Source organism: Chrysemys picta, chromosome 7 (genome assembly GCF_011386835.1).
Source record: "Chrysemys picta bellii isolate R12L10 chromosome 7, ASM1138683v2, whole genome shotgun sequence".
NCBI lineage: Eukaryota > Metazoa > Chordata > Testudines > Emydidae > Chrysemys > Chrysemys picta.
Genome location: NC_088797.1, coordinates 423,837 through 436,157, shown reverse-complemented (window position 1 = coordinate 436,157; position 12,321 = coordinate 423,837). Strand labels below are relative to the sequence as shown.

Below are 12,321 nucleotides of genomic sequence, written 5' to 3'. Positions count from 1 at the left end.
TCCACCTCAGAAGTCTATTTCCCTCCCTATTCAGGGGGAGTCCATCCATTGAAAACAGTCTTCTATCCACGAAGGCCTCCCCGTGGACAAACATCCCAAAGCCCTTATTATAGCACCACTGCCTGAGCCATCTGTTGATCATCATAATCTTGTCTTGCCTTCGTTCTCCTCCTCTAGAGGGAGACAGAATCCCACTGAAGGTCACCTGAGCCTCCATTTCTTTAAGTGTCTTCCCCAGCCTGGCAAAATCTCCTTTGATATGTTCTAGCAATAATCTAGCAGTATCATTTGTTCCCATGTGAAGGACAATCAGTGGATTCTTTCTTGACCCCATTAGGATCCTCTTCAGCCTCAGTTCCGTATCCTGTATCTTATCTTCTGGCAGACAGCACACCTCTCTGTTTTCCAGATCAGGTGACAGGCCTGGTGACTCTTCTTAGTAGGGAGTCATCAATCACATAGACCTGCCTCTTCCTGGTGTTGGTGTGATTCTCCAGCCTTTCTCCTGTTCTTTCTGACTGCAAGTCCTCTTGTCTTTTGTTCTCTTTTGCAATCTTCTGTGAGTTATCCGGTATCCTCCTGGGGCACCAAACTGTGGCTCTCCCCATTGACTCTTTCCCTCTTCTTATAGGAATAGCTGCTCTTCTCTTCTTCCTTGCCCTCCCACCTTCTGTTACGCCTGATGCATCTCTTCTTCATTTTCCAACCCAGCAAACATATTCCTGAGCTCTAGTTCTCCTTCACTAGCTGATCTTTTCCTCTGCCGGTTCTGGTAGCCACATGTTTCCACTGGCCATTTTCCTCACCCAGCAGTCTACCCTCACAGTTCTCCAGTCCAGCTTGCATCTGCGAGTCTTGACATTTCCTTTCAGCCTCGTCTTGCCTTCTCTCCATCATCTGCCTGAATCCCCTACGAAACTCAACCTTCGTTTCAATCCTGTGAATATGACCTACGTTCTTTATTCCTACATGTGTGCATTTACATGTACCTGGATTAAAGCACATAGTGTTTGCTTGCACTCAGTTTACACAGTGACCCAGAACACCCTGAGTCAGTGACCTGTCCTCTTCATTATTTACCACTTCCCCAATTCTTGTGTCATCTGAAAACTTTACAAATGATGATTTTATGGTTTCTTCCAAGTCACTGATAAAAATGTTAATAAGAGTAGGGATAAGAACTGATCCCTGCAGGACCCCACTGGAAACAAACCCAATCTGTTAAAGCAGGCATTTCGGAGAGGGCTAAAGCATTTTAGGGGAACAGGAAAGGTGGGAGATTTTGAACTGTGATATATGTGCTGGTTGGTGGTAGATACAAGGAGGGATGGAGTATGTACTGTTATTTTCATTGCACTTTCAATTAATGTCAAGGACACATCTCAGGATAGACATCCTCTTGAAGTACATACATTTAAAAAACCTAGTTCTTAGTCGTACAGAAAACTACCATCCAGAAAACCAACCGAGATGCTATAGAGAAGGCACATAGACTACAAATCTTTGGGAAAAATGCAAGGATTGTAGTGTTGGTTCAAGGGTCTCCTCAAAGATCTGAGGATAAACAGCAAGTAACCACACCAGAAAACCAAACCAGCTAGGGATGCAAGGAAAAGGGCAGTAAAAGAGCAAACAGACTGTGTGTTCCCAAAAATCTAAGCAGACTAAGAAGGACTTTTATAACCATGTATGTGTAAAACAAGGATCACTAATAAAAGATGTGGGGAAGACATGCCTCTTAGGGCATTAGCTAGTAACCTTGCAGAAAAGTTGGAGGGAATTCAAAAAAAGCAAAATGATCAGGGACCTGTAGGGATTGATGTATGGGTGTGATGAAAGATTAAAACAGCTAAGTATATATAAGCTTGGCTAGGCTACAAAGGAGGGAGGGAGGGAGGGAGGGAGGAGGAGGGAGGCATAGGGACATGATAGTAACCTAACAATATTTACTTTGAAGTGTGTGGACACTAGGGAGTAAGGAGAAATTATTTAGTGACCAAGGAGCTAGGACTAACTGAATGAAACCAAGAAAGGAAAAACATTCTTACCAATTGGATGTTGTAGGCTGTGGGACAGTCCCCCAAAGCAAATGATGGTTGCTAGATTTTTTCATCTCTAACTTGTTGGAGCCTAACCAGCTGTGTACAGACACCCTCGGATGTGAAATCTGCCTGGTTCACCCTTCCTGACAAAATTCAGTGATTTCTGAATATTTGGAATCATGTCACTGAACAACAGAAACAACCAATCTGCCCTGCGTGACTGCTCCATCCTATACACCTGTCACAAAAACGAAACTACGGAACAGAGTAGAAGAGGTACTCACCCGTCTGCTGTGAGCCAGGCCTCCCTGCTCATCCACAACCTCCTCTCTCTCCCCCTCCTCTTGCTTCTCTTCTTTATCTGCAGCCTGAAGAGAGCAGAGAGAAGCCAGGACTCAGAACAGTCACCATTGCAAAATGAAAATATAGAGCAGTTGGAAAATTACCAGGATTAGTTTTGGTATCTCACTAGAGTGAGGCTTAAGAAAGAGCTGTTGCAGTTCTGGTTCTAGAGATATCAGCACCCTGTAGGACCAAATTCCTCCACAGTGACTGACCAAACACCTGGCATTATAAAGTGTCAAATTTTACCTCATTGTCGCTGGCTGCAGCAGGTCCCTCTGGAACCTCCTCCGCTTGCTGGTTGCTGTTCTCATCTGATGCAATGCTCTGCTGTTCCAATTCTAGTTCCTTCCTACGGGCTTTCCGACGCCTTGTTTCTGCCCCCATCATCAGTGTGCCTAGAATAGGTGGAGGTAGGTGTTCTGCAGCATTTGGGTTCCGTTTCTGTACAGGGCAATTCCTGTTCCCCTTGTGACATGCACAGTCCACTTTATAGTTGCTGGTCCAAAACACAAACATATCTGTGTCACTCCTCATTTCTCAGCCCTCTTACAGAGACATTCAATGCATCTGCTACTACAGATCTCGCCAGGTGCCAAAGCAAGGAGAGCCTGCTACCTTCCAGCCTCTATCACAGAAGAGACCAGTAGAAATGGGCAGAATAAATATATAAAAATACAATTCAGCAGATAATGGAGCAAAATGTAAGAAAAGAGGAAGGGGCTGGAGGAGGAGGAGGAGGTCTGTGCCAGGACACCAGCACAGGCTGGTGAGATGAGGGACTCACCAGATGCTGTACTCATAGTCAAAGGCGATGGTGACCTCTGTGTCCTTGGCAATGGAGGCGAGCGCATAGATACACAAGTGGATCATTCCATCAGCAATCACATGACGGACCTTCACAAACAAAGCAGACAGAAACTGACACCCCAAGAGAGATGTTCCTCATTCCAAAGGGGGCAGTCTGCTACCAGGAAGGGAGTTCCTGCATGGTATGCTAAAATTACCCTCTCAATTTGCCCTAGAAAAAAGCCTGCTTTGCTGCCCTTCCCCATCCTGTACTTTGTCCTATCCTGGACCACTCCCATGCCCTGACCAGAGGAAACCTACAAGTCTCCCCTTCTCTAGCTCTCTTAGGTCTTCAGGAGAAAGGCCCTGTGCTCCCCAACCTCTTCCCTCCCTGTCCCCCATCTTCAGCCTACAGGCAGCCAAATGGGAAAAATCTGTACAACCCGCTGCTGGGTTATCAAGTTCTCTCCCTTTTCTTTACTGACTTTACTTGTGGCCACTGCATTCTATTCAGGGCTTGGATGCTCGTGAAAGGGGCTCTACTGAACCAGGTGCCTGCTGGCCTGTGTTTGCACCCAAGAGGGAGCAGGAAGTTTACCTCTGCGTTCGGTGCACAGGAACGCCTGATGAACCTGGCGTCGTTGCCAAAGGTGCGCGCATCCACACACATCTCAACACCGTTGAACTTCGAGTAGAACAGCACAAAGGGGTATGGCCTGCGGAAGTAACAAATCCGTGTAATCCCCCAGACTCAATTCCCACCACAAACAGAACAGCCACTCCTTACTCAACAGGAGGATGGGAAGCAGCTCTTCCTTTGCTTCTTTCACTCAGGCAGTTCCTGCAGCTCCTAACTCATCATACAACAGATCTCCCCAGAAAAAGAAGCGATTTTTATTCCATAAATGAAAAAACACATAAGAACGGCCATATTGAGTCAGACCAATGGCCCATCTAGCCCAGTGTCCTGTCTGCCGGCAGAGGCCAGTGCTAGGTGCCCCAGAGGGAGTGAGCAGAACAGGACAATTTATCGAGTGATCCATCCCCTCTTATCCAGTTCCGGCTTCTGGCAGACAATGGTTATGGGACACCCAGACCATGGGCTTTGGTTCCTGATCATCTTGGCTAATAGGCATTGATGGATCTATCCTCCATGAACTTATCAAATTCTTTTTTATACTTTTGGCATTCACAACACCCCCTGGCAATGAGTGCCACAAGATGACTGTGCACTGTGTGAAGAAGTACTTTCTTATATTGGTTTTAAACTTGCTGCATATTAATTGCCTCGGGTGATCACTAGTTTGTGTGCTATGTGAAGGGGTAAATGACATTTCCTTATTCATTTTCTCCACACCAGTCCCGATTTTATAGACCTCTATCATATCCCCCCTCAGTCATCTCTTTTATAAGATGAACAGTCGGTTTTTTTACTCTCCTCATATGGAAGCTGTTCCATACCCCTAATCATTTCTTGCCTCCCCAGGTATACTTTCCCAATTGTAATATATCTTTTTTGAGACGGGGCAACCAGAACTGCACAAGTATTCAAGGTGTGGGCGTACCATGGATTTATATGGTGGCATAATATTTTCTGTGCTATTATCTATCCCTTTCCTAAAGGTTCCTAATGTTGTTAGCTTTTTTGACTGCTGCTGCACATTGAGTAGATGTTTTCAGAGAACTATCCACCATGATCCCAAGGTTTCTCTCGAGTGGTAACAGCTAATTCAGAGCCCATCATTTTGTATGTATAGCTGGGATTATGTTTTCCAATGTGCATTACTTTGAATTTATCAACATTGAATTTCATCTGCAATTTTGTTACCCAATCATCTGGTTTTGAGATCCCTGTGTAACTCTTCCCAGTGTGCCTTGGATTTAACTATCTTGAGTAATTTTGTATCATCTTCAAACTTTGCCACCTCACTGCTTACCCCTTTTTCCAGATAATTTATGAATATGTTTACCACCACTGGTGCCAGTACAGATCGTCGGGGGACACCGGTACTTACCTCTCTCCATTTATTCCTACCCTTTGTTTCCTATCTTTTAACCAGTTACTGATTTATGAGGGGACCCTCATCCCATGGCTCCTTACTTTGCTTAGAGCTTTTGGTGAGGAACTTTGTCAAAGGCTTTCTGAAAGTTCAAGTGCACTATATCTACTGGATCACTCGTGTCCACGTTTGTTGACACCTCAAAGAATTCTAGTAGATTGGTGAGAAATGATTTCCCTTTACAAAATCTGGGTTGACTCTTCCCCAACAAATCATGTTCATCTATGTGCCTGATAATTCTGTTCTTTTACTGTAGTTTCAACCAGTTTGCTTGGTACTGAAGTTAGTCTTACTGGCCTGTAACTGCCAGGATGGCATCTGGAGCCTTTATTAAAAATCGGCGTCACATTTGCTATTCACCAATTATCTGGTACAGAAGCTGATTTAAGCAATACATTACATACCATAGTTAGCAGTTCTGCAATTTCACATTTGAGTTCCTTCAGAACTCTTCGGTGAATACAATCTGATCCTGACTTATTACTGTTTAATTTAACAGTTTGTTTCAAAACCTCCTCTAATGACACCTCAATCTGGGACAGCTCCTCAGATCTGTCACCTAAAAAGAATGGCTCAGTTGTGGGAATCTCCTTCAACTTGATCTGTGCTGTTTTGTATCTTTTTTACTTTTCTATGCATGGCACAACTGCAAGACTCCTTGTGGCAGGGTTTCTGGCAGTGTGTGGTTCCCCCCCAGCGGTCCTCAATCACTCCATGCCCCCTGTGCTCTCACACTGGTCAGTGAATAGCAGTCTTACTTTTTGAAGAAATGCCCATTGACCTCAAATTGCTGCCGTAACATAACCTTTCCTCGATATTCAATTATAAGGGTATCTAATGCCAAGTCTCTTGCTGCCCTCAAGATCTTCCGGTGCTTCTGAACCCGAGTCACTCTTCCCAGCTGCAACTGCAATGGAAACCGGAACAAAATATGAGAACTCAAAACAGAACCTCAGGCAACAGCCCTGTGGATTTTATCCTATGATTTACATACGAACAAACTGGCTTCTAGTAACAGGACCTGGGAATTCTGACCAGCTCATTAACCACTCACTCCAAGACAGACATTTGGGCAATGGACAATGATTTGGAAATAATGTTTATTCATGGGAATAGGAAAATGTATCTGTGCTTACCCAAAAATGTCCTTTCTTTGAGTAATAAGGTCAACAGATCCACTAGAATTGGTACTTCAGCCTGATTGCAGCTTGGGGGCAGAACCAGACCTGTCAATCATTGGCAGTAGGAGAATGCCCCACCTCCTTAAGTTCCTTCCCTCTAGTTGAGATAATTTCCACAGCCAGGATAATTCAAAACTACTTTCCTAAATTACAAATTGAGGAAAAAGCACAATTTCTCTCACGGCTGAGCATGGTAAATTCTTCCTAATGACAACCACCCCAAATCCTTGCATGTCAATTTCCTTCTCTATTCTGGATGACCCATTTGTCTCCAGGATCTGAGGACCTTAATATTTGAAGAAAGCAAATTTTCAAGTAAGCATGGATAAACTTTCCTATTCTTCTTCATGCTAAGGTCCACAGAGCTGTTACAGTGGGATTGTCAAAGCAGTGTGTCTCCAGAGTGGGAAGCAGGATCATCCTTTAAATGTGGACACTCAAAACGAGGTAAATTATACATAAATAACTCCTCCATCTCCCCCTGGACACCAATTCACAAAGACTTTTGCGCCCCCCCCCAAAGGCATTGGCTAAGACTGGATGACCAATATACAAACTTGGTGAACTTATGTATTGATGGTCTGATATCTGTGTAGCAAATCTCAATATTCAAGATGTGACTACTCTGCCCTGAGACTGTCAGTGCTCCTAAGGGCTGGACTGCTTAACTGAAGGAAGAATATTTCTTGAATTCACTTAGGAAACGAATCCTATGACAGTTGTGAGTGTAGTAGTATGATTTTATGTTTGTATTTTATATAATTTAGAATGAAGGATAAAGAATAATAATGTAGCATGTATTAAATGTATTGGTGTATGATTTGATCATATCCTGCCAGCCACCCTTTTTGTTATGCATTAAAATGTTATGCTTATAAGAAGCACAGGAGGACTGCCTGTTTGAGTTCAGTGTACGACACTGGGTCCCAAAGGAGAAAACTCCAAACTTAAAAAACAAAACAAAAACCCCACACTGGTTTGATGGCTGCCAAATGTACCTTAATAGACAAGAGGGCCAGGCCCTGCTGTTTTAGGTGGAGCAAACAGTCCAAGATAGACTGAAGGAAAGATCGAGATGGATAGAGATCATGTTCAAAAGCCCAACGAGTGAAACATTTCCACTTGGCCAAGTAAGCAGTCCTGGAGGAAGGCTTTCCACTACCTAGCAAGACCTGCCGATCCTCTTCTGAGCAGACCTGCTCTTCATGGTTCAGCCATGTAGCATCCATGCAGTTAGGTGCAAGGAGGTGAGATTCGGATGAGGAAACCAGCTGTGGTCTTGAGAAATCGGGTGCGGATGGAGTGGGAGTGAGAGTGAGAGCGGAGCTGCCACCGAGAGGTCCAGGAGCATGTTGAACCAATGCTGGCACGGCCATGTTGGTGCTATGAGGATAACTCATGCCTTGTCCTGCTTAATTTTTAGAAGAACTGTGTGCACAGGGGATGGGGTGTACAGTAGGTGGTCTGTCCACAACAGCAGAAAGGCACTGGAGAGGGAGCCTGGCTGTGCCGTGCAGCGAACAAAAACAATGGCATTTTCTGTTCTGCCTAATGGCAAACAGATCCACCTGGGGAGGCCCCCACTTTTTTTTTGGGGGGGGGGGGGATAGCTCAGTGGTTTGAGCATTGGCCTGCTAAACCCAGGGTTGTGAGTTCAATCCTTGAGGGGGCCACTTAGGGATCTGCGTCAAAAATCAGTACATGGTCCTGCTAGTGAGGCCAGGGGGCTGGACTCAATGACCTTTCGGGGTCCCTTCCAGTTTTAGGGGATAGGTATATCTCCATATTTTTTTTTAATTATTATTATTATTTTGGAAGATGAATTTGGTGATCTCCGGATGAAGGGGACACTCGTGGTGAGAAGAGGATCTGCTGAGGTGATCCGCCAATACTTTCCAGGCCCCCAAGAGATGTGAAGCTTAGAGATGAATGGAGCGTCTCGCACAGAAGTCCCATAGATGGATGGTCTCCTGACACAGGGTTGAGGATCGAGCTTGTCCTTGCTTATTGATATAGAACCTGGTGCTGTATTGTCTGTCAGGACTTGTACTACCTTGCCTGAGATCTGGGGAAGGAACATCTGGCATGCTAAGTACACTGCTCTGAGTTCCCTGATGTTTATGTGCAGGGAGAGTTCCTTCCTGGGACCAGAGAATCCAAGTCCTGAAATTGTTGAGGTGGGCTCCCCAAGCTACGTTTGATACATCCGAAACTAAGGATACTGATGGTTGTGGGGTAACAAAGGGCACCCCCATTATTACCGATCTTGGATCTTTCCACCAGCCCAGGGAGGCGAGAACCAGGGGAGGGACCATAACCACTGAGTCCAAGTGGTGTCTTCTCAGGGAGTAAAGTGATGCTAGCCACACCTGGAGGGGCCTGAGGTGCAGCCTTGTGTATTGAACCATGTAAGTACAAGCCACCATGTGCCCCAGAAGCTTGAGGCACGCCTGAGCTGTTGTGATAGGGTGGGCCATGATATTGGATATCAGGTCCGTCATGGTCCGGAAACGGGCCTCCAGCAGGAATGCCCTGGCTTGGGTTGAGTTGCGCACAGCCCGAATAAATTCCATTCTCTGAACTGGAACAAGAGTTGACATCTGCTCATTTATCAGCAGGCCCAGTGCTCAGAAGGTGGCTTGGACCGTGCTGATGCTATTCTGTACTTGAGCCTGCGACCAACTTTGGATCAGCCAGTCGTTGAGGTACAGGTAGACTTGTATGCCTCGCCACCTGAGGAAGGTTGCAACAACCAACATACACTTTGTGAAAATGTGCAGGGCTGCCGATAGGCCAAAGGAAAGGGCGGTGACTTTTTAGTGGCGCTAAACACACTATAAACCTGAAAAATCTTCTCTGGTCACGGAAGATAGAAATGTGGAAGTATGAGTCCTCCAAGTCGAGGACAGTGTACAGTCCCCTGGATCCAGGCAAGGAATGGAGGAGGTCAGGAAGACCATGTGGAACCTCAATTTCCTGAGATATCTGTTGAGGGAACACAGGTCCAAGATGGGTTGGAGGTCCCCTTTGGCATTAGGAAATACTGGGAGTAGAACCTCTTCCCTCTCAAGTCTTAAGGAATGTCCTCCATGACCCCCATACGTAGGGGGGAATTATACCTTGTCATAGGTTTCACCCCCACTCTGAACTTTAGGGTACAGCTGTGGGGACCTGCATGACAACCCCTAAGCTTAATTACCAGTTTAGATCAGTATGTTGCCACCACCAAATCGTTTAAACAACCGTTTATGAGTCATTTGGGAACTCTGTCTTCCCCCCAAAATATCTCCCTCCCAAGTACTATAACCCTTCCCTGGGTAGCTTTGAGAGACTTCTCCACCAATTTCCTCGTGAACACAGTTCCAAACCCCTTGGATCTTAAAACAAGGAAAAATCAATCAGGTTCTTAAAAAGAAGACTTTTAATTAAAGAAAAGGGGTGAAAGGAATACCTCTGTGAGATTAGCATGTAAGCTACTCTCACAGGCAACAGATTCAAAACACAGAGTATGTTCCCCTGGGCAAAATCCTTAGTTACACAAAAGAAAACCCAATTTGATTATCCCTCTATGCAAAAAGAACAAGTCACAAAAGGAAATAAACATAAGCTAATACATTCCTTCTCTAATACTCACTACCCTGTTTGATTCCTGGGTCTTTTCACTCCGGCACAGAACTTAATGAATAGAACAAAGGAAGAACTTCCCTCCTTCCTCTTGAAACATCTTGTCCCCCCCATTGGTTCCTCTGGTCAGGTGTCAGCTAGGCTAGGTGAACTTCTTAACTGTCTGTTTATGACACACCTCCTAGAGGAGGAGTTGATCGCGAGAAGGTCCCTGAAGCGGTATTGGTGGGAAAGAGGAGGGCAGGAACTTCAGGGTATAACCAGCTGTCACTGTCCAATGTTGTGAATGACCATGCCAGGCTGAAGAGCGACAGACGGTCCAAAAATAAAAGGGGAGGCAAATTTGACACTGTGACTGGTATAGCGCCATTGGGCACACCTTCAAAAGGCCTGCTTGGGCCGATCAGAGTATCTCTGAGACCCGACTGGGAGGCTGAGGTGGGCAGAAATGGTTGGCGCCATTTATAACTCCTTCCGTTTCTTTTGTAAGGCTCCTGTCTTGGAGGTGCCGAGAACCAAGTAGGCTGCTAGGGCCTGAAGTGCTTTCTGGAAGCAGACGGAGTGTACGGGCCTAAGGATCATAGAGCCCTGCAGTCCATGAAGTCTTGTGTCCATCTGCTCCGAGAAAAGAGAGGAGCCTTCGAAGGGGAGGCCCTGGATGGACTGTTGGACCTCATTGGGAAGCCCAGAGGACTGGAGCCAGGAACAGCACCTCATGGTGACCACAGAGGCTACTGTCTGGACTGCCAAGTCGGCAGCATGCAGAGCTGCCTGGAGAGAGGTCCTGGCCACGTTCTAACCCTCTTCTAGGAGGGCTGCAAACTCCTGTCTTGACTTTTGGGGCAGGGAGTCTTTGAATTTATTCAGGGAGTCCCACAGATTAAAATCATATCTCCCCAGCAAAGCGAGTGCAGGTGTTCAAACTCACCTGCCAGCACAGAATTCTTTTCTGCCCTCTTTGAAGTGGGAACCAAAGAAGGAGGAGTTTGCCACAGGGCCTGGATTGGTCCCATCACGGTCTCATTGATGGGCAGGGCCAGCCTGGATGGAGCTGCTGCAGCCAGGATATCAATAAGACTGTGTGATGTCTCTGAGCTCCTCGATCTCCAAGCCCAGGTTTGAAGCGACCCGCTTCAGAAGGTCCTGCTGGGCCCAGAAATCATCCTGTGGAAGCAGGCTACTGGGACCCGCGACACGTTGGCTGGGTATGACAAGGAGAAGGCTTGCCCAGGAGGAAGGGCTCCTCCTTCTTCCTCTGCTTTGACTATGTCCACTGGAGGCATCTCCTGGATGTCAGTACTGGAGTCAGTAGCAGAGTCGGGGTTCGGTGCCAAGTGGGAAGGAGCGGTAGCCCATCTTCCGGAGACCACAGAGTGGGACTGGTGGGAGGAAGAACCCAGCATCAGGGGAAACCCCGAGGTTCCAATAGTGCCACTGCATAGGCCAGTGACCCGCTGGCCAGATGCCTGCTGGAGGACTGGTGCTGGGTACTGATGGTGGGCTTTTGGCGATACATGACGTTCCCCTTCAGACGCTGAAGAGGATTCTTCTCTCAGCAACCACAGAGGAGTAGTACCCACTTCTGCCACCATGGGGTGCCGGGGCTCCGGGGACCAGTGGTGTGCCCGAGATCGAGATGCTGGGATAAAGTGCGTCTTTCCCCTAGGTAGTGCTGGGGGATCTGGTGCTGGGAAGGTGTTCAACGCACCCTGTTCCCTCCTGTTTCCAGTCGCCACAGCTGGTGGGTGCCCCATTGGTGTTGGCAGGACCGGAAAAAAGAGAAGAAGCAAATGTTCTTCCACATTTGGGCAGTTGCCACGCTCATCACTCCACAGCGATCTGCTGGGGGAGAGAAGGTGGAGGAGAGCCATGGCAGCCTGCAGCAGAAGCTTCGAGCAATAACCTGGATATTTAGGCATGGCGACTCGCAGTGACAGCTGGAAACGGCAGCCCAACAGCCAGGGCACGGCGACCCGCAGCGACAGCTGGGAACGGCAGCCCAACAGCCAGGGCACGGCGACCCGCAGCGACAGCTGGGAACGGCAGCCCAACAGCCAGGGCACGGCGACCCGCAGCGACAGCTGGGAACGGCAGCCCAACAGCCAGGGCACGGCGACCCGCAGTGACAGCTGGGAACGGCAGCCCAACAGCCAGGGCATGGCGACTCGCAGTCACAGCTGGGAACGGCTGCCCAACAGCCAGGGCACGGCGACCCGCAGCGACAGCTGGGAACGGCAGCCCAACAGCCAGGGCACGGCGACCCGCAGCGACAGCTGGGAACGG

The 12,321-nt window shown here is 47.4% G+C and overlaps 1 protein-coding gene across 13 annotated transcripts in view; it reads right to left on the bottom strand.

The window, feature by feature from the left end:
• Positions 1-12,321, bottom strand: part of SETD5 (SET domain containing 5) — a 148,027-nt gene that overhangs the window by 55,572 nt on the left and 80,134 nt on the right. For all 13 annotated transcript variants that reach the window (XR_006173008.2, XR_010589364.1, XR_010589363.1 and 10 more), the window contains exons 9-13: positions 5,992-6,140; positions 3,772-3,889; positions 3,172-3,281; positions 2,634-2,883; positions 2,327-2,410 (exon numbers count right to left, since the gene is read on the bottom strand). Coding sequence is in view for 8 of the 13 variants with exons in the window: in XM_065552788.1 (XP_065408860.1) it covers positions 2,327-2,410; positions 2,634-2,883; positions 3,172-3,281; positions 3,772-3,889; positions 5,992-6,140 (711 nt within the window). In the remaining 5 variants the exon portion in view is untranslated. The remainder of the gene's footprint in view (positions 1-2,326; positions 2,411-2,633; positions 2,884-3,171; positions 3,282-3,771; positions 3,890-5,991; positions 6,141-12,321) is intronic.